General features: G+C 57.0%; 2 protein-coding genes across 3 annotated transcripts in view; both read left to right on the top strand.

Moving 5' to 3' along the window:
- The first annotated feature begins 717 nt into the window (after positions 1-717).
- LOC142496894 (connector enhancer of kinase suppressor of ras 1-like) lies at positions 718-9783 on the top strand. The gene is made up of 4 exons (XM_075603968.1): positions 718-864; positions 2950-3076; positions 3544-3716; positions 7587-9783. Exons 2-4 carry the CDS (start codon positions 2956-2958, stop codon positions 7770-7772), a joined length of 480 nt encoding a protein of 159 aa, XP_075460083.1. The 5' UTR covers positions 718-864; positions 2950-2955; the 3' UTR covers positions 7773-9783.
- A 6621-nt stretch (positions 9784-16404) lies between these two features.
- The window catches only part of LOC142496892 (cation channel sperm-associated protein 4-like), a 49375-nt gene continuing 45110 nt past the window's right edge, over positions 16405-20669 (top strand). The window contains exon 1 of one of the 2 annotated variants that reach the window (XM_075603965.1): positions 16405-16578. In XM_075603965.1, the coding sequence (XP_075460080.1) occupies positions 16546-16578 (33 nt within the window). In that variant the 5' untranslated portion in view covers positions 16405-16545. The remainder of the gene's footprint in view (positions 16579-20669) is intronic. The other variant, XM_075603966.1, reaches the window with a different exon arrangement.

The raw sequence follows: 20669 nt of genomic DNA, 5'->3' as shown, positions 1-20669 counted from the left end.
GGAAGGGAAAGCTCGGAGAGAGGGAAGGGAAAGCTCGGAGAGAGGGAAGGGAAAGCTCGGAGAGAGGGAAGGGAAAGCTCGGAGAGAGGGAAGGGAAAGCTCGGAGAGAGGGAAGGGAAAGCTCGGAGAGAGGGAAGGGAAAGCTCGGAGAGAGGGAAGGGAAAGCTCGCTCTTGCTACAGTCTATAAGATGGTGCCAGGGGTAAAGAAATAATGAGCAAAACTACACTTGCCTAAACAAGTGAAAAAGACCCCTATATAACTAGCACTCATGAGTTGATGGTATGGTATATACAGAATAAAACTTAACCTTTATTTATTTCAAAACCAATAAAGGTTAAGTTTTATTCTGTATATATCATACCATCATCTCATGAGTGCTAGTTATATAGCGGCCTTTTTCACTTGTTTAGGCAAGTGTCGTTTTGCTAAGAACCTCCTCCCCCCATCTTATAAGAGCAGGTCAATACTGCCGCTGACCGTCCGGAGGCGTCCGCGTGGGGCGCGATCACATTGCCTATAGGCATTGATGGCGCCCAGAGACCGCGCGGGCGCAAGCAGGAGAGGGCGCGCGTTGCACGAGGAATCAGTTGAAACTGATTTCTTGGCGTGACAGGCGGTCACGTGAGCGGTTCAATGAGGGCAAACCAGCTCCGTGACAGCCCCTAGGCACGCCCCCCACGGCGCGTCCAACATGGACACAAAATGCAGCTGCTTCACGCGGGTGACGTCGCAGACCTCGCACGCCTCTGTGTGGGCGATGGCTGTATGGGCCTTAGCCTGAGACCTGTCTCCTCTTTCAGACTGTTACAGTGAGACCGAGGCCGAGGATCAGGACGAAGATCCACCCAGAGCACAGGATCCGGTGAGAGAACAGTGCAACCCCCCCCCCACACCTCCCGTCCCTGTGTAACCACCCTCCCCACCTCCCGTCCCAGTGCAACCCCCCCCCACACCTCCCGTCCCAGTGTAACCCCCCCCCCCCACCTCCCATCCCAGTACAACCCCCCTCCCACACCTCCCGTCTCTGTGTAACCCCCCCCCCCCACCTCCCGTCCCAGTGCAACCCTCCCCACACCTCCCGTCCCAGTGTAAACCCCCCCCACCTCCCATCCCAGTGCAACCCCCCTCCCACACCTCCCGTCCCTGTGTAACCCCCCCACCTCCCGTCCCAGTGTAACCCCCCCCCACGTCCCGTCCCAGTGCAACCCCCACCTCCCGTCCCAGTGCAACCCCCCCCACCTCCCGTCCCAGTGCAACCCCCCCTCCACCTCCCGTCCCAGTGCAACCCCCCACTCCCGTCCCAGTGCAACCCCCCCCACCTCCCATCCCAGTGTAACCCCCCCTACCTCCCGTCCCAGTGCAACCCCCCCACCTCCCGTCCCAGTGCAACCCCCCCACCTCCCGTCCCAGTGTACCCCCCCCCACGTCCCGTCCCAGTGCAACCCCCCTCCCACACCTCCCATCCCAGTGCAACCCCCCACCCCTCCCGTCCCAGTGCAACTCCCCCCCTCCCGTCCCAGTGCAACCCCCCCCACCTCCCGTCCCAGTGTAACCCCCCCACCTCCCGTCCCAGTGCAACCCCCCACCCCTCCCGTCCCAGTGCAACCCCCACCCCTCCCGTCCCAGTGCAAGTCCCCCCCCTCCCGTCCCAGTGCAACCCCCCCCACGTCCCGTCCCAGTGTAACCCCCCCACACCTCCCGTCCCAGTGCAACCCCCCCACCCCTCCCGTCCCAGTGCAACTCCCCCCTCTCCCGTCCCAGTGCAACCCCCCCCCACCTCCCGTCCCAGTGAAAACCCCCCCCACCTCCCGTCCCAGTGTAACCCCCCCCACCTCCCGTCCCAGTGCACCCCCCACCCCTCCCGTCCCAGTGCAACCCCCCACCCCTCCCGCCCCAGTGCAACTCCCCCCCCTCCCGTCCCAGTGCAACCCCCCCCACGTCCCGTCCCAGTGTAACCCCCCCCACACCTCCCGTCCCAGTGCAACCCCCCCCACCTCCCGTCCCAGTGTAACCCCCCCCACCTCCCGTCCCAGTGTAACCCCCCCCACCTCCCGTCCCAGTGTAACCCCCCCCACTTCCCATCCCAGTGTAACCCCCCCCACCTCCCGACCCAGTGTAACCCCCCCCACCTCCTGTCCCAGTGTAACCCCCCCCACCTCCCATCCCAGTATAACCCCCCCCACCTCCTGTCCCAGTGTAACCCCCCCCACCTCCCATCCCAGTATAACCCCCCCCACCTCCCATCCCAGTATAACCCCCCCCACCTCCTGTCCCAGTGTAACCCCCCCCCACCTTCCATCCCAGTATAACCCCCCCCACCTCCCGTCCCAGTGTAACCCCCTCCCACCTCCCGTCCCAGTGTAACCCCCCCCACCTTCCATCCCAGTGTAAACCACCCACCTCCCGTCCCAGTGTAACCCCCCCCCACCTCCCGTCCCAGTGTAACCAACCCCCCACCTCCCGTCCCAGTGTAACCCCCCCCCCACCTCCCTTCCCAGTGTAACCCCCCACCTCCCGACCCAGTGTAACCCCCCCACACCTCCCGTCCCAGTGTAACCCCCTCCCACCTCCCGTCCCTGTGCAACCCCCCCACCTCCCGTCCCAGTGTAACCCCCCCACCTCCCGTCCCAGTGTAACCCCCCCCACCTCCCATCCCAGTGTAACCCCCCCCACCTCCCGTCCCAGTGTAACCCCCCCCCACCTCCCGTCCCAGTGTAACCCCTCCCACCTCCCGTCCATGTGCAACCCCCCCCCCTCCCGTCCCAGTGTAACCCCCCCACCTCCCGTCCCAGTGTAACCCCCCCCACCTCCCATCCCAGTGTAACCCCTTCCCACCTCCCGTCCCTGTGCAACCCCCCCACCTCCCGTCCCTGTGCAACCCCCCATCACTTTTTCTCCATCCTGGCACGCCTTCACTCCCCCCCATACCCCCCCCCCCATATCTCAGAGGGAGATGCAGACTGTGCAGCCGCAAACCAAGAATGTGTCAGGGGCCGAATCCCCAACATCTCGAAAAGAGAGGGAGGCAACAGGAGGAGGACAGTCCCCTGGAGCCAGCAATGCCCAGCCTGAGGGTTAGTGACCGCTACACACACACATACCACACACCCCACACATACACACACATACACACACATGCACACCACACCCCCCCACACACATACACACACATGCACACCACACCCCCCCACACACATACACACACATGCACACCACACACCCCCCACACATACACACACATGCATACCACACCCCCCTCCACACATACACACACATGCACAACACCACCCCCCACATACACACACATGCACACCACACCCCCCACACATACACACCACACCCCCCCACACACATACACACACATGCACACCACACCCCCCCACACATACACACACATGCACACCACACACACAACCGCTACACACACACACAACCGCTACACACACACACAACTGCTGCACACACACCACACACACAGCAGTGTGTAACATCCAGTCAGTATTGTGTTCCTGTGCGGTGACGCAGTTTCCCTGTGTGACAGGTGACAGTCTGGAGTCCCTGATCTCCTGTCTGAAGCAAGGGGGGGTCTCTCTCATCGGGAAGAAGACACCGCTGACGCATGATGAATATCGCAAGTCCTTCATACGGAGAAATAATAACCCGGACATAAACCGCCGGGCGCACACCCTGCGCACTCTGCACAGCACCCTCAAGGTGAAGGGGAGTGTCTGCGTGCTGCGCACAGCACCCGAAATGTTAATCTCTGCGAGCCGCGCACAACACCCGAAATGTTAATCTCTGCGTGCTATGCACAGCACCTTGAAAGTGAGGGGAAGGCTCTCTGCTGTCTCCCCCTTTGTGTCTCCATCTCTCCCCCCTTATCTCGCTCTCCCCCTTTCCTCTTGCCCCTTTGTGACATTTCCATCTGTCCTCCCTCCCTCACCCCCCTTCTTGTCTCTCGTTCTGACGTCTCCCCTCTTCTCTCACTCTGACTTCTTTCCTCCGCCTCTCTCTCGCTCTGCCACGTCTCCCCCCTCCTCTCTCGCTCTGACATTTCTCCCCCCCTTACTTTCTCGCTCTGACATTTCTCCCCCCCTTCCTCTCATGCTCTGACACGTCTCCCCCCTCCTCTCTCGCTCTGACACGTCTCCCCCCTCCTCTCTCGCTCTGACATTTCTCCCCCTTCTCTGACACGTCACCCCCCCTCCTCTCTCGCTCTGCCACGTCTTCCCCCCTCCTCTCTCGCTCTGCCACGTCTTCCCCCCTCCTCTCGCTGTGAAACGTCTCCCCCCTCCTCTCTCGCTCTGACATTTCTCCCCCCCTTCCTCTCATGCTCTGACACGTCTCCCCCCTCCTCTCTCGCTCTGACATTTCTCCCCCTTCCTCTGACACGTCACCCCCCCTCCTCTCTCGCTCTGCCACGTCTTCCCCCCTCCTCTCTCGCTCTGCCACGTCTTCCCCCCTCCTCTCGCTGTGAAACGTCTCCCCCCTCCTCTCTCGCTCTGACATGTCTCCCCCCCTCCTCTCTCGCTCTGACACGTCTCCCCCCTCCTCTCTCGCTATGACACGTCTCCCCACCTCCTCTCTCGCTCTGACACATCTCCCCCCCCCTCCTCTCTCGCTCTGACACGTCTCCCCCCCTCCTCTCTCACTCTGACACGTCTCCCCCCCTCCTCTCTCGCTCTGACATCTTCCCACCCCCCCTTTGCTCTGTGAGGTCCCTCCCGCCCCCCCCCTTGCTCTGTGAGGTCCCTCCCGCCCCCCCTTTGCTCTGTGAGGTGCCTCCCGCCCCCCTTTTGCTCTGTGAGGTGCCTCCCGCCCCCCTTTTGCTCTGTGAGGTGCCTCCCGCCCCCCTTTGCTCTGTGAGGTCCCTCCCGCCCCCCCCCTTTGCTCTGTGAGGTCCCTCCCGCCCCCCCTTTGCTCTGTGAGGTCCCTCCCGCCCCCCCTTTGCTCTGTGAGGTTCCTCCCCCCCCCCATTGCTCTGTGAGGTTCCTCCCGCCCCTCCCCCTTTGCTCTGTGAGGTAGCTCTGTGATGTCCCTCCCACCCCCCCCCTTTGCTCTCTGAACCCTCCCACCCCCCCCTTTGTTCTGTGAGGTCCCTCCCGCCCCCCTTTGCTCTGTGAGGTCCCTCCCGCCCCCCTTTGCTCTGTGACGTCCCTCCCGCCCCCCTTTGCTCTGTGACGTCCCTCCCACCCCCCTTTGCTCTGTGACGACCCTCCCACCCGCCCCTTTGCTCTGTGACGACCCTCCCGCCCCCCCCTTTGCTCTGTGACGCCCCTCCCATCCCCCCTTTGCTCTGTGACGTCCCTCCCGCCCCCCTTTGCTCTGTGACGTCCCTCCCGTCCCCCCTTTGCTCTGTGACGTCCCTCCCGCCCCCCCTTTGCTCTGTGACGTCCCTCCCGCCCCCTTTGCTCTGTGACGTCCCACCCGCCCCCCCTTTGCTCTGTGACGTCCCACCCGCCCCCCCTTTGCTCTGTGACGTCCCTTCCGCCCCCCCTTTGCTCTGGGACGTCCCTCCCGCCCCCCCTTTGCTCTGTGACGCCCTTCCCGTCCCCCCTTTGTTCTGTGACGTCCCTCCCGCCCCCCTTTGCTCTGTGACGTCCCTCCCGCCCCCCCTTTGCTCTGAGACGTCCCTCCCGCCCCCCCTTTGCTCTGTGACGTCCCTCCCGCCCCCCCTTTGTTCTGTGACGTCCCTCCCGCCCCCCCTTTGCTCTGTGACGTCCCTCCCGCCCCCCCTTTGCTCTGTGACGTCCCTCCCGCCCCCCCTTTGCTCTGTGACGTCCCTCCCGCCCCCCCTTTGCTCTGGGACGTCCCTCCCGCCCCCCCTTTGCTCTGGGACGTCCCTCCCGCCCCCCCTTTGCTCTGGGACGTCCCTCCCGCCCCCCCTTTGCTCTGGGACGTCCCTCCCGCCCCCCCTTTGCTCTGGGACGTCCCTCCCGCCCCCCCTTTGCTCTGTGACGTCTTCCCCCTCCTCCCTTCGCTCTTTGACGTCTCTCCCGCCCCTCCTCTGCTCTGTGACCTCTCCCTCCTCTCTGACCTTCCCTCCTCTGAACTCTTTCCCCCGCCTGCCCTTGGGCGTCTTCCCCCCCCGCCATTCCGCTCCTTGACGCCCGTCCCCCATTCCGCTCCCTGACGCCCGTCCCCCATTCCGCTCCCTGACGCCCGTCCCCCATTCGGCTCCCTGACGCCCGTCCCCCATTCGGCTCCCTGACGCCCGTCCCCCATTCCGCTCCCTGACGCCCGTCCCCCATTCCGCTCCCTGACGCCCGTCCCCCATTCCGCTCCCTGACGCCCGTCCCCCATTCGGCTCCCTGACGCCCGTCCCCCATTCCGCTCCCTGACGCCCATCCCCCATTCCGCTCCCTGACGCCCGTCCCCCATTCCGCTCCCTGACGCCCGTCCCCCATTCCGCTCCCTGACGCCCGTCCCCCATTCCGCTTCCTGACGCCCGTCCCCATTCCGCTCCCTGACGCCCGTCCCCCATTCCGCTCCCTGACGCCCGTCCCCCATTCCGCTCCCTGACGCCCGTCCCCCATTCCGCTCCCTGGCGCCCGTCCCCCATTCCGCTCCCTGACGCCCGTCCCCCATTCCGCTCCCTGGCGCCGGTCCCCCATTCCGCTCCCTGGCACGCCGTCCCCCATTCCGCTCCCTGGCGCCCGTCCCCCATTCCGCTCCCTGACGCCCGTCCCCCATTCCGCTCCCTGGCGCCCGTCCCCCATTCCGCTCCCTGGCGCCCGTCCCCCATTCCGCTCCCTGGCACGCCCGTCCCCCATTCGGCTCCCTGATGCCCGTCCCCCATTCCGCTCCCTGACGCCCGTCCCCCATTCGGCTCCCTGATGCCCGTCCCCCATTCTGCTCCCTGACGCCCGTCCCCCATTCCGCTCCCTGGCACGCCGTCCCCCATTCCGCTCCCTGGCGCCCGTCCCCCATTCCGCTCCCTGACGCCCGTCCCCCATTCCGCTCCCTGGCGCCCGTCCCCCATTCCGCTCCCTGGCACGCCGTCCCCCATTCCGCTCCCTGGCACGCCGTCCCCCATTCCGCTCCCTGACGCCCGTCCCCCATTCCGCTCCCTGACGCCCGTCCCCCATTCCGCTCCCTGGCGCCCGTCCCACATTCCGCTCCCTGACGCCCGTCCCCCATTCCGCTCCCTGGCGCCCGTCCCCCATTCCGCTCCCTGGCACGCCGTCCCCCATTCCGCTCCCTGGCGCCCGTCCCCCATTCCGCTCCCTGACGCCCGTCCCCCATTCGGCTCCCTGATGCCCGTCCCCCATTCCCCCATAGGGAGAAGGAGCGGCTCAGTGAGTAACGACACTGACTGAGAGTTTGAAGCAGGGGAACCAGGTTCAATTCCCGGTGCCGGCTCCTTGTGACCTTGGGCAAGTCACTTTATCTCCCTGTGAATCAGGCACCAAAAACATAGATTGTAAGCTCCACGGGACAGGGACCTGTGCCTGCAAAATGTCTCTGTAAAGCGCTGCGTACAACTAGCAGTGCTATAGAAGAACATGCTATTATTGTTATTATTATTACGCTCCCTGGCGCCCGTCCCGCCCTCTCACGCCCCCCTCTCTCTGTGTCTCACAGGCGAAGCTCTCCGAACTTCAGGCTCTGAATCAAATCCTGGAGAATCCGAACATCAACTCGGCCATATTCCAGAGGTGGAAAGCGGAGCACGGGCAGCTGTACGGGAGCCCGGGGCAGGAGAGGAGAGGGAGAGAGGAGAGTGTGGGGAAGGAGGAGAAAGGGGGGGAGAGTGCCACAAGTGATTAAAAATATAAAGGGACTGAAAAATACTACAGAGAGCAATATATAGCAGGACTACACATCTGTATATAACTACAGACTGTGTATATATTTATATATATATACGGGGGAGAGTACATTTTTTAGACTGGTGTATATATAGTCGTACATACAGTTAGGTCCGGAAATAATTGGACACTGATACAAGTTTTGTTATTTCGGCTGTGTACCAAAATAAATTCAAGTTACAGTTAAATAATGAATATGGGCTTAAAGTACAGTCTATCAGCTTTAATTTGAGGGTATTCGCATCCAAATTGGAGGAAGGGTTTAGGAAATACATCTCTTTAATATGTAGCTTCCTCTTATTCAAGGGACCAAAAGTAATTGGACAATTGACTCACAAGCTGATTCATGGACAGGTGTGGGCTAGTCCTTCATTATTTCATCATCAATTAAGCAGGTAAACAGTCTGGAGTTTATTCCAGGTGTGGCATTCACATTTAGAAGCTGTTGCTGTGAACCCACATTCATGCGGTCAAAGGAGCTCTCAATGCAAGTGAAACAGGGCATCCTTAGGCTGCAAAACAAAAGAAAATCCATCCGAGAGATAGCAGGAACATTAGGAGTGGCCAAATCAACAGTTTGGTACATTGTGAAAAAAAAAGAACGCACTGGTGAGCTCTTTAACACAAAATGCCCTGGACGTCCACGGAAGACAACAGGGGTGGATGATCGTAGGATCCTTTCCATGGTATAGAAAAACCCCTTCACAACATCCAGCTAAGTGAAGAACACTCTCCAGGAGGTAGGCATATCTTTATTCAAGTCTACCATAAAGAGAAGACTTCATAGGAGCAAATACAGAGGGTTCACCACAAGGTGCAAACCATTCATAAGCCTCAAGAATATACAGGCTAGATTAGAATTTGCCAAACAATATCTAAAAAAGCCAGCCCAGTTCTGGAACAGCATTCTTTGGACATATGAAACTAAGATCAACTTGTACCAGAATGATGGGAAGAAAAAAGTATGGAGAAGGCTTGGAACGGCTCATGATCCGAAGTATACCACATCATCTGTAAAACACGGTGGAGGCAGTGTGATGTCATGGGCATGCATGGCTTACAATTGCATTGGGTCACTAGTGTTTATTGATGATGTGAAAGAAGACAGAAGCAGCCAGATGAATTCTGAAGTGTATAGGGATATATTGTCTGCTCAGATTCAGACAAATTCAGCGAAGTTGATTGGACGGCGCTTCACTTTACAGATGGACAATGACCCAAAACATACTGCGAAAGTAAGCCAGGAGTTTTTTAAGGCAAAGAAGTGGAATATTCTGCAATGGCCGAGTTAACCACCTGATCTCAACCCGATTGAGCATGCATTCCACTTGCTGAAGACAAAACTTAAGGCAGAAAGACCCACGAACAAACAATAACTGAAGACAGCTGCAGTAAAGGCCTGGCAAAGCATCAGAAAGGAGGAAACCCAGCGTTTGGTGATGTCCATGCGATCCAGACTTCAAGCAGTCATTGTTTGCAAAGTATTCTCGACAAAGTATTAAAAATGAACATTTTATTTATGATTGTGTTAATTTGTCCAAATACATTTGAGCCCCTGAAATAAGGGGACTGTGTATGAAAATGGTTGCAATTCCTAAATGTTTTATACGATATTTTTGTTCAACCCCTTGAATTAAAGCTGAAAGTCTGCACTTCTATTGCGTCTCGGTTGTTTCATTTCAAATCCATTGTGGTGGCGTACAGAGCCCAAATTATGAAAATTGCGTCAGTGTCCAATTATTTCCGGACCTAACTGTACATAGTTATTGGAAACAATATGATGGGGAGAGACAGGAGACTGTACCCCCGTGTAAGATGGGACATTATGAAGGTCGCAGGATGTATCTATAACCAAGATTCTCGCACAATTATTGCCAGCACCAGGACACACTGTGCTCTGCACCGACGGAGTCCTGCCTGCTCTGCTCCTGTTTATCATCAATAAATATTCACACTGTTTTCAGCAAAAAGTCTGTGTTCTCCCAGCTAACTCTACACAGTCACAAAGCACACCTCCCCGGGCGCATAGCTTTCTCTGCCCCTCCCGGGGCGCATCGCTTTCTCTGCCCCTCCCCGGGCGCATAGCTTTCTCTGCCCCTCCCCGGGCGCATAGCTTTCTCTGCCCCTCCCCGGGCGCATCGCTTTCTCTGCCCCTCCCCGCGCGCATAGCTTTCTCTGCCCCTCCTCGGGCGCATCGCTTTCTCTGGCCTCCCCTGTCGTATAGCGCTGTCTGCCCCTCCCCGGGCGCATAGCGCTCTCTGCTCCTCCCCGGTCATGTAGCGCTCTCTGCCCCTCCCCAGTCGTGTAGCGCTCTCTGCCCCTCCCCGGTCGTGTAGCGCTCTCTGCCCCTCCCCGGTCGTATAGCGCTCTCTGCCCCTCCCCGGTCGTATAGCGCTCTCTGCCCCTCCCCGGGCGCATAGCTCTCTGCCCCTCCTCTGTCGTATAGCGCTCTGCCCCTCCCCGGGCGCATAGCACTCTCTGCTCCTCCCCGGGCGCATAGCACTCTCTGCCCCTCCCCGGCGCATAGCACTCTCTGCCCCTCCCCGGGCACATAGCGCTCTCTGCTCCTCCCCGGCGCATAGCACTCTCTGCCCCTTCCCGGGCACATAGCGCTCTCTGCCCCTCCCCGGGCGCATAGCGCTCCCTGCCCTTCCCCGGCGCATAGCGCTCTCTGCCTCTCCCCGGGCGCATAGCGCTCTGCCCCTCCCCTGGGCACATAGCGCTCTCTGCTCCTCCCCGGGCGCATAGCGCTCTCTGCCCCTCCCCGGGCGCATAGCGCTCTCTGCCCCTTCCCGGGCGCATAGCGCTCTGCCCCTCCCCGGGCACATAGCGCTCTCTGCCCCTCCCGGGGCGCATGGCGCTCTGCCCCTCTCCGGTGCATGGCGGTTTCGGCCCTTCCCCGGGCGCATAGCGCTCTGCCCCTCTCCGGTGCATGGCGGTTTCGGCCCCTCCCCGGGCGCATAGCGCTCTCTGCCCCTCCCCGGGCGCATGGCGGTTTCGGTGTACTTTCTTTTTCACATGACTGTATAGTAATGGAAGATATCAGATGAATATATATTAATGGGAGGAGAAAGTAATGATAAACAGCACTCACGGGATCCGATAATGTATGCTAAATGCAGGGTGCACAGGAACACAAGGACCACCAAATATCCTACTAAAAAATAGTAGTAATAGTTCCAGCACGCTCTGACTAATGGAATAAATCTAAAAAAGTGGAAAATGCCAAATCAAATAAGTATTTAATGTATGCACAAGTTATATATAAGGAGCAATGTGACACAACATACAATAATATGTAGCAAAAGAACAAAACCCAGGGAAGGGGTATGGGGGAAAAAAAGGGGCAAGAAATGGGGATAAACAGGGGGGCAACATTTCGGGGACAGACCCCTTCCTCAGGCCCATTCCCTCTCGCCCCAAAAGGTACTTCCCTTTCCCCAATACCCCTAAAAAAAGGAACAAGTTAAGCCATAAATATATAAGCAAAACGATAACCTCACAAGCAATCAATGGATGTAAACACAGATTAGGTAGCGCTAACTATATAAATGAACAAACCCTATTATGAGGGATAACTCACATAGGGGGCTGCCTAAATACTAAAACTGACCCCCTGGTCAGATGACAAACTAGAGAAAAAGAAGATTAGTATTAAAAAGGCGCCAACAATAAAAGGATATATTCACCAACAGGAAGAGACCGATGTGGATTCCAAACGGTAAAGATGTGCTTAAAAAAATGTAAAAAAACACAAAACATAGTGTAATACTGTAAAAACAAACAACATATATGTGAACAATTATAATTAAATATATATCAGCTGAGATCAAGGGTGAGATGAATATAACAACATTTAATAAAATGATTTAAAAACTCTGGACATAAAAAACATATACAAATAATATAACACAAATAATATAACAATTATTAGGACAATTAATATGGGACCAGTATTCAGCTGCACCAGGTGGAGTGCCCACTCACCGGACGACAGATATAAACAGTCAGTGGATATATCTGAGAGTATCCCCTCTCTCTTTCCAGCTCACACTGCTACCGCATCAGGATCAGGGCCAGGGTGGTAGTTGCACACGTCAGACTGCGTGTGTTTTCCCCTCGGCACTCGTTACTCCTTGCAGCTTGTGGCAGATGTAACACAGTGAAATTGTGCAGTTCACACCGCTGTTGCGCCGAGTTCGGGGTCAAGATGTCAGCTACACACGCTAGGCTGCGTGGGCTTCCTTCCCCTTGGCGTCCCCTCCTCGCGGCTGGTGATGTATTCGCTACAGCAGATTCGAGCTGGTTTGGGGTATAGCTGATAAACAGCTGATTCGTCACAGGCACTGGGAAGCAACTCAGGTGTAGTGGTTCAGGTCCCAACAAATTAGAACCCCTGAGGAAGAGAGCAGCTCGCTCTCGAAACGCGTAGGGTTAATAGGGGATACTCTCAGATATATCCACTGACTGTTTATATCTGTCGTCCGGTGAGTGGGCACTCCACCTGGTGCAGCTGAATACTGGTCCCATATTAATTGTCCTAATAATTGTTATATTATTTGTGTTATATTATTTGTATATGTTTTTTATGTCCAGAGTTTTTAAATCATTTTATTAAATGTTGTTATATTCATCTCACCCTTGATCTCAGCTGATATATATTTAATTATAATTGTTCACATATATGTTGTTTGTTTTTACAGTATTACACTATGTTTTGTGTTTTTTTACATTTTTTTTAAGCACATCTTTACCGTTTGGAATCCACATCGGTCTCTTCCTGTTGGTGAATATATCCTTTTATTGTTGGCGCCTTTTTAATACTAATCATCTTTTTCACAAGCAATCAATGCTACAGAACACTGTAATAGCAGTAGAGCAAGAGAATATGGAGTTAAAAAAAATATATAGTTCAAAATCAAACCACAGCGTATAGGTCAGCAAGTGTAGTCTCTAATTCTCTCCTCTGCTGCTGCCCCCCTTGAAGCATACCATAGTAATGGGAGATATGAGATGAATATATAGTAATGGGATATATATGAGTTGAATACATAGTAATGGGAGATATAGGAGTTGAATACATAGTATTGGGAGATATCAGATGAATATATAGTAATGGGAGATATATCAAATGAATACATAGTAATGGGAGATATATGAGTTGAATACATAGTAATGGGAGATATATCAGCTGAATACATAGTAATGGGAGCTACCAGATGAATATATACTAATGGGATATATATGAGATGAATATATAGTAATGGGAGCTACCAGATGAATATATACTAATGGGATATATATGAGATGAATATATAGTAATGGGAGATATCAGATGAATATATAGTAACTAGCTGAGAGCCCCGGCGTTGCCCGGGATGTTTGTGGTGTGGGTGTGGCATTTGGGTGGGGAGTGGTCCACGCGGCCCATGTGCGGTGGTAGTTCTGCTGTGGCTGTACTGATGGTGATTGTATTGGTGTGTTGATTTGGGAGGGTTTGGTGCTGATGTGGGGGTGCGGATGTGGGTGTGCCGATGGGGGAGGTGCAAAGGTGGCGATGTGTGGGTGCTGATGGTGTTGATGGGGGCTGGGAATGGTGGGGAGCCGAGAATGCCAGTGTGCTGGGGGGGCATGGGATACCGGTGTGCTGATGTGGTGGTGCTGGGGTGTGTGTGTGTATACATGTTTGTGTGTATACATTGTATGTGTGTGTGTGTATACATGTGTGTGTGTGTATGTGTATACACGTGTGTGTGTATACACGTATGTGTGTGTATACACGTGTGTGTGTATACACGTGTGTGTGTATACACGTGTGTGTGTATACACGTGTGTGTGTGTACACGTGTGTGTGTATACACATGTGTGTGTGTATACACGTGTGTGTATACACATGTGTGTGTGTGTATACATACGTGTGTGTGTATACACATTTGTGTATACACGTGTATACATGTTTGAGTGTGTGTATACATGTTTGTGTGTATACATTGTATGTGTGTGTGTGTGTATAAGTGTGTGTGTGTGTGTGTGTACATTTGTGTGTGTGTGTGTGTGTACATTTGTGTGTGTGTACACATGTTTGTGTGTGTATACACATGTGTGTGTGTGTGTGTGTGTGTATACATGTGTATGTGTGTACACATGTGTGTGTGTGTATACACATGTGTGTGTGTGTATACACATGTGTGTGTGTATACACATGTGTGTGTGTGTATACACATGTGTGTGTGTGTATACACATGTGTGTGTGTGTATACACATGTGTGTGTGTGTGTATACACATGTGTGTGTGTGTATACACATGTGTGTGTGTGTATACACATGTGTGTGTGTATACACGTGTGTGTGTGTGTGTATACACGTGTGTGTGTGTATACATGTGTGTGTGTGTATACATGTGTGTGTATACATGTGTGTGTGTGTGTATACATTATGTGTATGTATACCTGTGTGTATACGTGTGTGAGTGTATACGTGTGTGTGTATGTGTACATGTGTGTGTGTGTGTGTATGTCTCCATGTGTGTGTGTGTATGTCTCCATGTGTGTGTGTACGTGTACATGTGTGTGAGTATATGTGTACATGTGTGTGTGTGTGTGTACGTGTACGTGTGTGTGTGTGTGTACGTGTCTACGTGTACATGTGTGTGTGTGTGTCTACGTGCGTGTGTGTACGTGTGTACGTGTGTGTCTACGTGTGTGTCTACGTGTGTGTGTGTCTACGTGTGTGTGTTTGTGTATACGTGTGTGTGTTTGTGTCTACGTGTGTGTGTTTGTGTATACGTGTGTGTGTGTCTACGTGTGTGTGTGTCTACGTCTGTGTGTGTGTGTGTGTCTACGTGTGTGTGTGTGTGTGTCCCTGTGTGTGTTTGTGTCCCTGTGTGTCCTTTGGCCCGTGACTCCGCCTCAGGGAAGGGGGGGGGGGGGTGGGGGGGAGGTGGTGGGAAGGAGGGGGGGGAAGGGGAGGTGGGGGGGAGGTGGTGGGAAGGGGGGGGGGGGGGGGAGGTGGTGGGAAGGGGGGGGGGGGGGAGGTGGTGGGAAGCGGGGGGAGGTGGTGGGGAGTTGGGAAGGGGGGTGGGGGAGGTGGGAAGGGGGGTGGAGGTGGTGAGGAGGTGGTGGGAGGTTGTAAGGGGGGATTGAAGGGAAGGTGAAGGGGGGGTGAAGGTGGGGGTGGAGGGGAGGTGAAGGTGGGGGTGGAGGGGAGGTGAAGGGGGGGGGGGGGTTGAAAGCGCGGGAGACACGGGGAGAGGAGGAGGCTGATTTCGGGGAGGAAGAGGCGGAGGCTCCGGCGGGTATGTGAGGCCCCCCCCCCCCCGGGTTATACATGCTGCTAATGTACACACCCCCCCTACTGTGTGTATGTGTCCGTGTGTGTGTGTGTGTGTGTGTGTGTGTGTGTGTGTGTGTGTCCGTGTGTGTGTGTGTGTGTCCCTGTGTGTGTGTGTGTGTGTGTCCCTGTGTGTCCTTTGGGCCGTCACTCCGCCTCAGGCCAATGAGAGGTGTGCGGGGGCGGCCCAAGGGACCAATGAGATTTCCCCTAGGGACACCGGACATCCAGCAGGCAGGCATGCATGCAGGCAGGCAAACATACAGTGCTTTCACTAATATAGTATAAGATGGGAGATATATCAGATGAATATATAGTAATGGGAGATATATGACATAACATAATGTGATATATACACATACGCACACACATGCAGACATACGCGCACAAGCATATGCACTTACACTCCCACACGTACATGCATATACACACGCTTACACTCACACACTGTATATACACAAGCATATGTGCTTACACACTATATACACAAGCATATGCACTTACACTCCCACACGTACATGCATATACACACGCTTACACTCACACACTGTATATACACAAGCATGTGCTTACACACTATATACACAAGCATATGCACTTACACTCCCACACGTACATGCATATACACACGCTTACACTCACACACTGTATATACACAAGCATGTGCTTACACACTATATACACAAGCATATGCACTTACACTCCCACACGTACATGCATGCATACACACACGCTTGATAAAGAGCTAGCGCTCGAAACGCGTTGGTGGGGGGGGGGCTCAGCACCCCACAATGTTGTTGTATTCTTTTTGCAGTATCCATTAAACCTTTGTATGGGAACTAGCTCTCTTTATTAACCTTTATTTGCTGATCCTGTGTGGCTGCCGGTGCCTGCTTTTTCCTATCTGCAAACTTACACACACGCTTACACTCACACACTGTATATACACAAGCATATGCACTTACACTCCCACACGTACATGCATGCATACACACACGCTTACACTCACACACTGTATATACACAAGCATATGCGCTTACACACTATATTCACAAGCATATGCGCTAACGCATAAACACACAGCTAGCAGAGGTAAGACATATGAGCCCAGCCCCATACACATTATACCCGTATATTTCACATCTTTGCATACATGTAATACAGAGCATGCTCCCTCTCCCACGTGATCAGCCCCTTCTCCCACACGTGTTCAGCCTCTCCCCCTCACGTAATCAGTACCTCCTCCCAGTGTGAAAAGCCCCTCCCCCCACGTGAACAGCCGCCCACGTCACCGTCCTTCCCTCGCGGGTTTGGAATCTCAGCGCGCGCTCAGTTCGCAGGCAGGTCACAATATGCGAGTGACGTCATAGGGGTAGAAGAAAGTGCGGGGGAGGACCTAAAACATGGGCACGAGGAAGCCTCTGAGACCCGCGGAGGTGAGAGGGGGGGCGGGGACATCTGGGGAGGGGGGAGAAGGGGCGGGGCGTCGGGAGGGAGGAGAAGGGGCGGGGCGTCGGGAGAGGGCGTAGACACCCAGGGAGGGAGGAGAAGGGGCGGGGCGTCTGGAGGGAGGAGAAGGTCACCTGTCTGGCTTTTTCTTTTTCACTCAGTTGTTACTATGACTTTCGGGCTCCTGGCCGTCTCTCTGACTGTCGGGCTCCTGGCTGTCTCTCTCTCTGTCAGGCTCCTGGCCGTCTCTCTCTCTGACTGTCTGGCTCCTGGCCGTCTCTCTGACTGTCTGGCTCCTGGCCGTCTCTCTGACTGTCGGGCTTCTGGCCGTCTCTCTGACTGTCTGGCTCCTGGCCGTCTCTCTGACTGTCTGGCTCCTGGCTGTCTCTCTGTCTGGCTCCTGGCCGTCTCTCTGTCTGGCTCCTGGCCGTCTCTCTCTGACTGTCGGGCTCCTGGCCGTCTCTCTGACTGTCGGGCTCCTGGCCGTCTCTCTGACTGTCGGGCTCCTGGCCGTCTCTCTGACTGTCGGGCTCCTGGCCGTCTCTCTGACTGTCGGGCTCCTGGCCGTCTCTCTGACTGTCGGGCTTCTGGCCGTCCCTCTGACTGTCTGGCTCCTGGCTGTCTCTCTGTCTGGCTCCTGGCCGTCTCTCTGTCTGGCTCCTGGCCGTCTCTCTCTGACTGTCGGGCTCCTGGCCGTCTCTCTGACTGTCGGGCTCCTGGCCGTCTCTCTGACTGTCTGGCTCCTGGCCGTCTCTCTGACTGTCAGGCTCCTGGCCGTCTCTCTGACTGTCTGGCTCCTGGCCGTCTCTCTGACTGTCTGGCTCCTGGCCGTCTCTCTGACTGTCTGGCTCCTGGCCGTCTCTCTGACTGTCTGGCTCCCGGCTGTCTCTCTGACTGTCGGGCTCCTGGCCGTCTGTCTGGCTCCTGGCCGTCTCTCTGACTGTCTGGCTCCTGGCTGTCTCTCTGACTGTCTGGCTCCTGGCCGTCTCTCTGACTGTCGGGCTCCTGGCTGTCTCTCTGACTGTCTGGCTCCTGGCCATCTCTCTGACTATCTGGCTCCTGGCCGTCTCTCTGACTGTCGGGCTCTTGGCCGTCTCTCGGACTGTCTGGCTCCTGGCCGTCTCTCTGACTGTCGGGCTCTTGGCCGTCTCTCTGACTGTCGGGCTCCTGGCCGTCTCTCTGTCTGGCTCCTGGCCGTCTCTGACTGTCGGGCTCCTGGCCGTCTCTCTGACTGTCTGGCTCCTGGCCGTCTCTGACTGTCGGGCTCCTGGCTGTCTCTGACTGTCGCGCTCCTGGCCGTCTCTGACTGTCGCGCTCCTGGCCGTCTCTCTGACTGTCGGGCTCCTGGCCGTCTCTCTGACTGTCTGGCTCCTGGCCGTCTCTCTGACTGTCGGGCTCCTGGACGTCTCTCTGACTGTCTGGCTCCTGGACGTCTCTCTGACTGTCTGGCTCCTGGCTGTCTCTCTGACTGTCGGGCTCCTGGCCGTCTCTGACTGTCGCGCTCCTGGCCGTCTCTCTGACTGTCGCGCTCCTGGCCGTCTCTCTGACTGTCGGGCTCCTGGCCGTCTCTCTGACTGTCTGGCTCCTGGCCGTCTCTCTGACTGTCGGGCTCCTGGCCGTCTCTCTGACTGTCGGGCTCCTGGCCGTCTCTCTGACTGTCGGGCTCCTGGCCGTCTCTCTGACTGTCTGGCTCCTGGCCGTCTCTCTGACTGTCGGGCTCCTGGCCGTCTCTCTGACTGTCGGGCTCCTGGCCGTCTCTCTGACTGTCGGGCTCCTGGCCGTCTCTCTGACTGTCTGGCTCCTGGCCGTCTCTCTGACTGTCTGGCTCCTGGCCGTCTCTCTGACTGTCGGGCTCCTGGCCGTCTCTCTGACTGTCGGGCTCCTGGCCGTCTCTGACTGTCGGGCTCCTGGCCGTCTCTCTGACTGTCGGGCTCCTGGCCGTCTCTCTGACTGTCTGGCTCCTGGCCGTCTCTCTGACTGTCTGGCTCCTGGCCGTCTCTCTGACTGTCGGGCTCCTGGCCGTCTCTCTGTCGGGCTCCTGGCCGTCTCTCTGACTGTCGGGCTCCTGGCCGTCTCTGACTGTCGGGCTCCTGGCCGTCTCTCTGTCGGGCTCCTGGCCGTCTCTCTGACTGTCGGGCTCCTGGCCGTCTTTGACTGTCGGGCTCCTGGCCGTCTCTCTGTCGGGCTCCTGGCCGTCTCTCTGACTGTCTGGCTCCTGGCCGTCTCTCTGACTGTCTGGCTCCTGGCCGTCTCTCTGACTGTCTGGCTCCTGGCCGTCTCTCTGACTGTCTGGCTCCTGGCCGTCTCTCTGACTGTCTGGCTCCTGGCCGTCTCTCTGACTGTCGGGCTCCTGGCCGTCTCTCTGACTGTCGGGCTCCTGGCCGTCTCTCTGTCGGGCTCCTGGCCGTCTCTGACTGTCGGGCTCCTGGCCGTCTCTCTGACTGTCTTGCTCCTGGCCGTCTCTCTGACTGTCTGGCTCCTGGTCGTTTCTCTGACTGTCGGGCTCCTGGCCGTCTCTCTGACTGTCTGGCTCCTGGCCGTCTCTCTGACTGTCTGGCTCCTGGCCGTCTCTCTGACTGTCTGGCTCCCGGCTGTCTCTCTGACTGTCGGGCTCCTGGCCGTCTCTCTGACTGTCTGGCTCCTGGCTGTCTCTCTGACTGTCGGGCTCCTGGCTGTCTCTCTGACTGTCTGGCTCCTGGCCATCTCTCTGACTATCTGGCTCCTGGCCGTCTCTCTGACTGTCGGGCTCCTGGCCGTCTCTCTGACTGTCGGGCTCTTGGCCGTCTCTCGGACTGTCTGGCTCCTGGCCGTCTCTGACTGTCGGGCTCCTGGCCGTCTCTCTGACTGTCTGGCTCCTGGCCGTCTCTCTGACTGTCGGGCTCCTGGCTGTCTCTCTGACTGTCGGGCTCCTGGCTGTCTCTGACTGTCGCGCTCCTGGCCGTCTCTGACTGTCGCGCTCCTGGCCGTCTCTCTGACTGTCGGGCTCCTGGCCGTCTCTCTGACTGTCTGGCTCCTGGCCGTCTCTCTGACTGTCGGGCTCCTGGACGTCTCTCTGACTGTCTGGCTCCTGGACGTCTCTCTGACTGTCGGGCTCCTGGCCGTCTCTAATGGTCTGTCTAGCTCCTGGCCATCTCTCTGACTGTCGGGCTCCTGGCCGTCTCTCTAATGGTCTGTCTGTCTCCTGGCCGTCTCTCTGTCGGGCTCCTGGCCGTCTCTCTGTCTGGCTCCTGGCCGTCTCTGACTGTCGGGCTCCTGGCCGTCTCTGACTGTCTGGCTCCTGGCCGTCTCTCTGACTGTCGGGCTCCTGGACGTCTCTCTGACTGTCTGGCTCCTGGACGTCTCTCTGACTGTCTGGCTCCTGGCTGTCTCTCTGACTGTCGGGCTCCTGGCCGTCTCTGACTGTCGCGCTCCTGGCCGTCTCTCTGACTGTCGCGCTCCTGGCCGTCTCTCTGACTGTCGGGCTCCTGGCCGTCTCTCTGACTGTCTGGCTCCTGGCCGTCTCTCTGACTGTCGGGCTCCTGGCCGTCTCTCTGACTGTCGGGCTCCTGGCCGTCTCTGACTGTCGGGCTCCTGGCCGTCTCTCTGACTGTCGGGCTCCTGGCCGTCTCTCTGACTGTCTGGCTCCTGGCCGTCTCTCTGACTGTCTGGCTCCTGGCCGTCTCTCTGACTGTCGGGCTCCTGGTCGTCTCTCTGTCGGGCTCCTGGCCGTCTCTCTGACTGTCGGGCTCCTGGCCGTCTCTCTGTCGGGCTCCTGGCCGTCTTTGACTGTCGGGCTCCTGGCCGTCTCTCTGTCGGGCTCCTGGCCGTCTCTGACTGTCGGGCTCCTGGCCGTCTCTCTGTCGGGCTCCTGGCCGTCTCTGACTGTCTGGCTCCTGGCCGCCTCTCTGACTGTCGGGCTCCTGGCTGTCTCTGACTGTCGGGCTCCTGGCCGTCTCTCTGACTGTCTGGCTCCTGGCCATCTCTCTGACTGTCGGGCTCCTGGCCGTCTCTCTAATGGTCTGTCTGTCTCCTGGCCGTCTCTCTGTCGGGCTCCTGGCCGTCTCTCTGTCTGGCTCCTGGCCGTCTCTGACTGTCGGGC

The sequence above is a fragment of the Ascaphus truei genome, chromosome 6, assembly GCF_040206685.1.
Source record: "Ascaphus truei isolate aAscTru1 chromosome 6, aAscTru1.hap1, whole genome shotgun sequence".
In the NCBI taxonomy this organism is placed as follows: Eukaryota; Metazoa; Chordata; class Amphibia; order Anura; family Ascaphidae; genus Ascaphus; species Ascaphus truei.
Note: the sequence above shows the minus strand (reverse complement) of the source record. Positions and strands in the feature narration are given on the sequence as shown.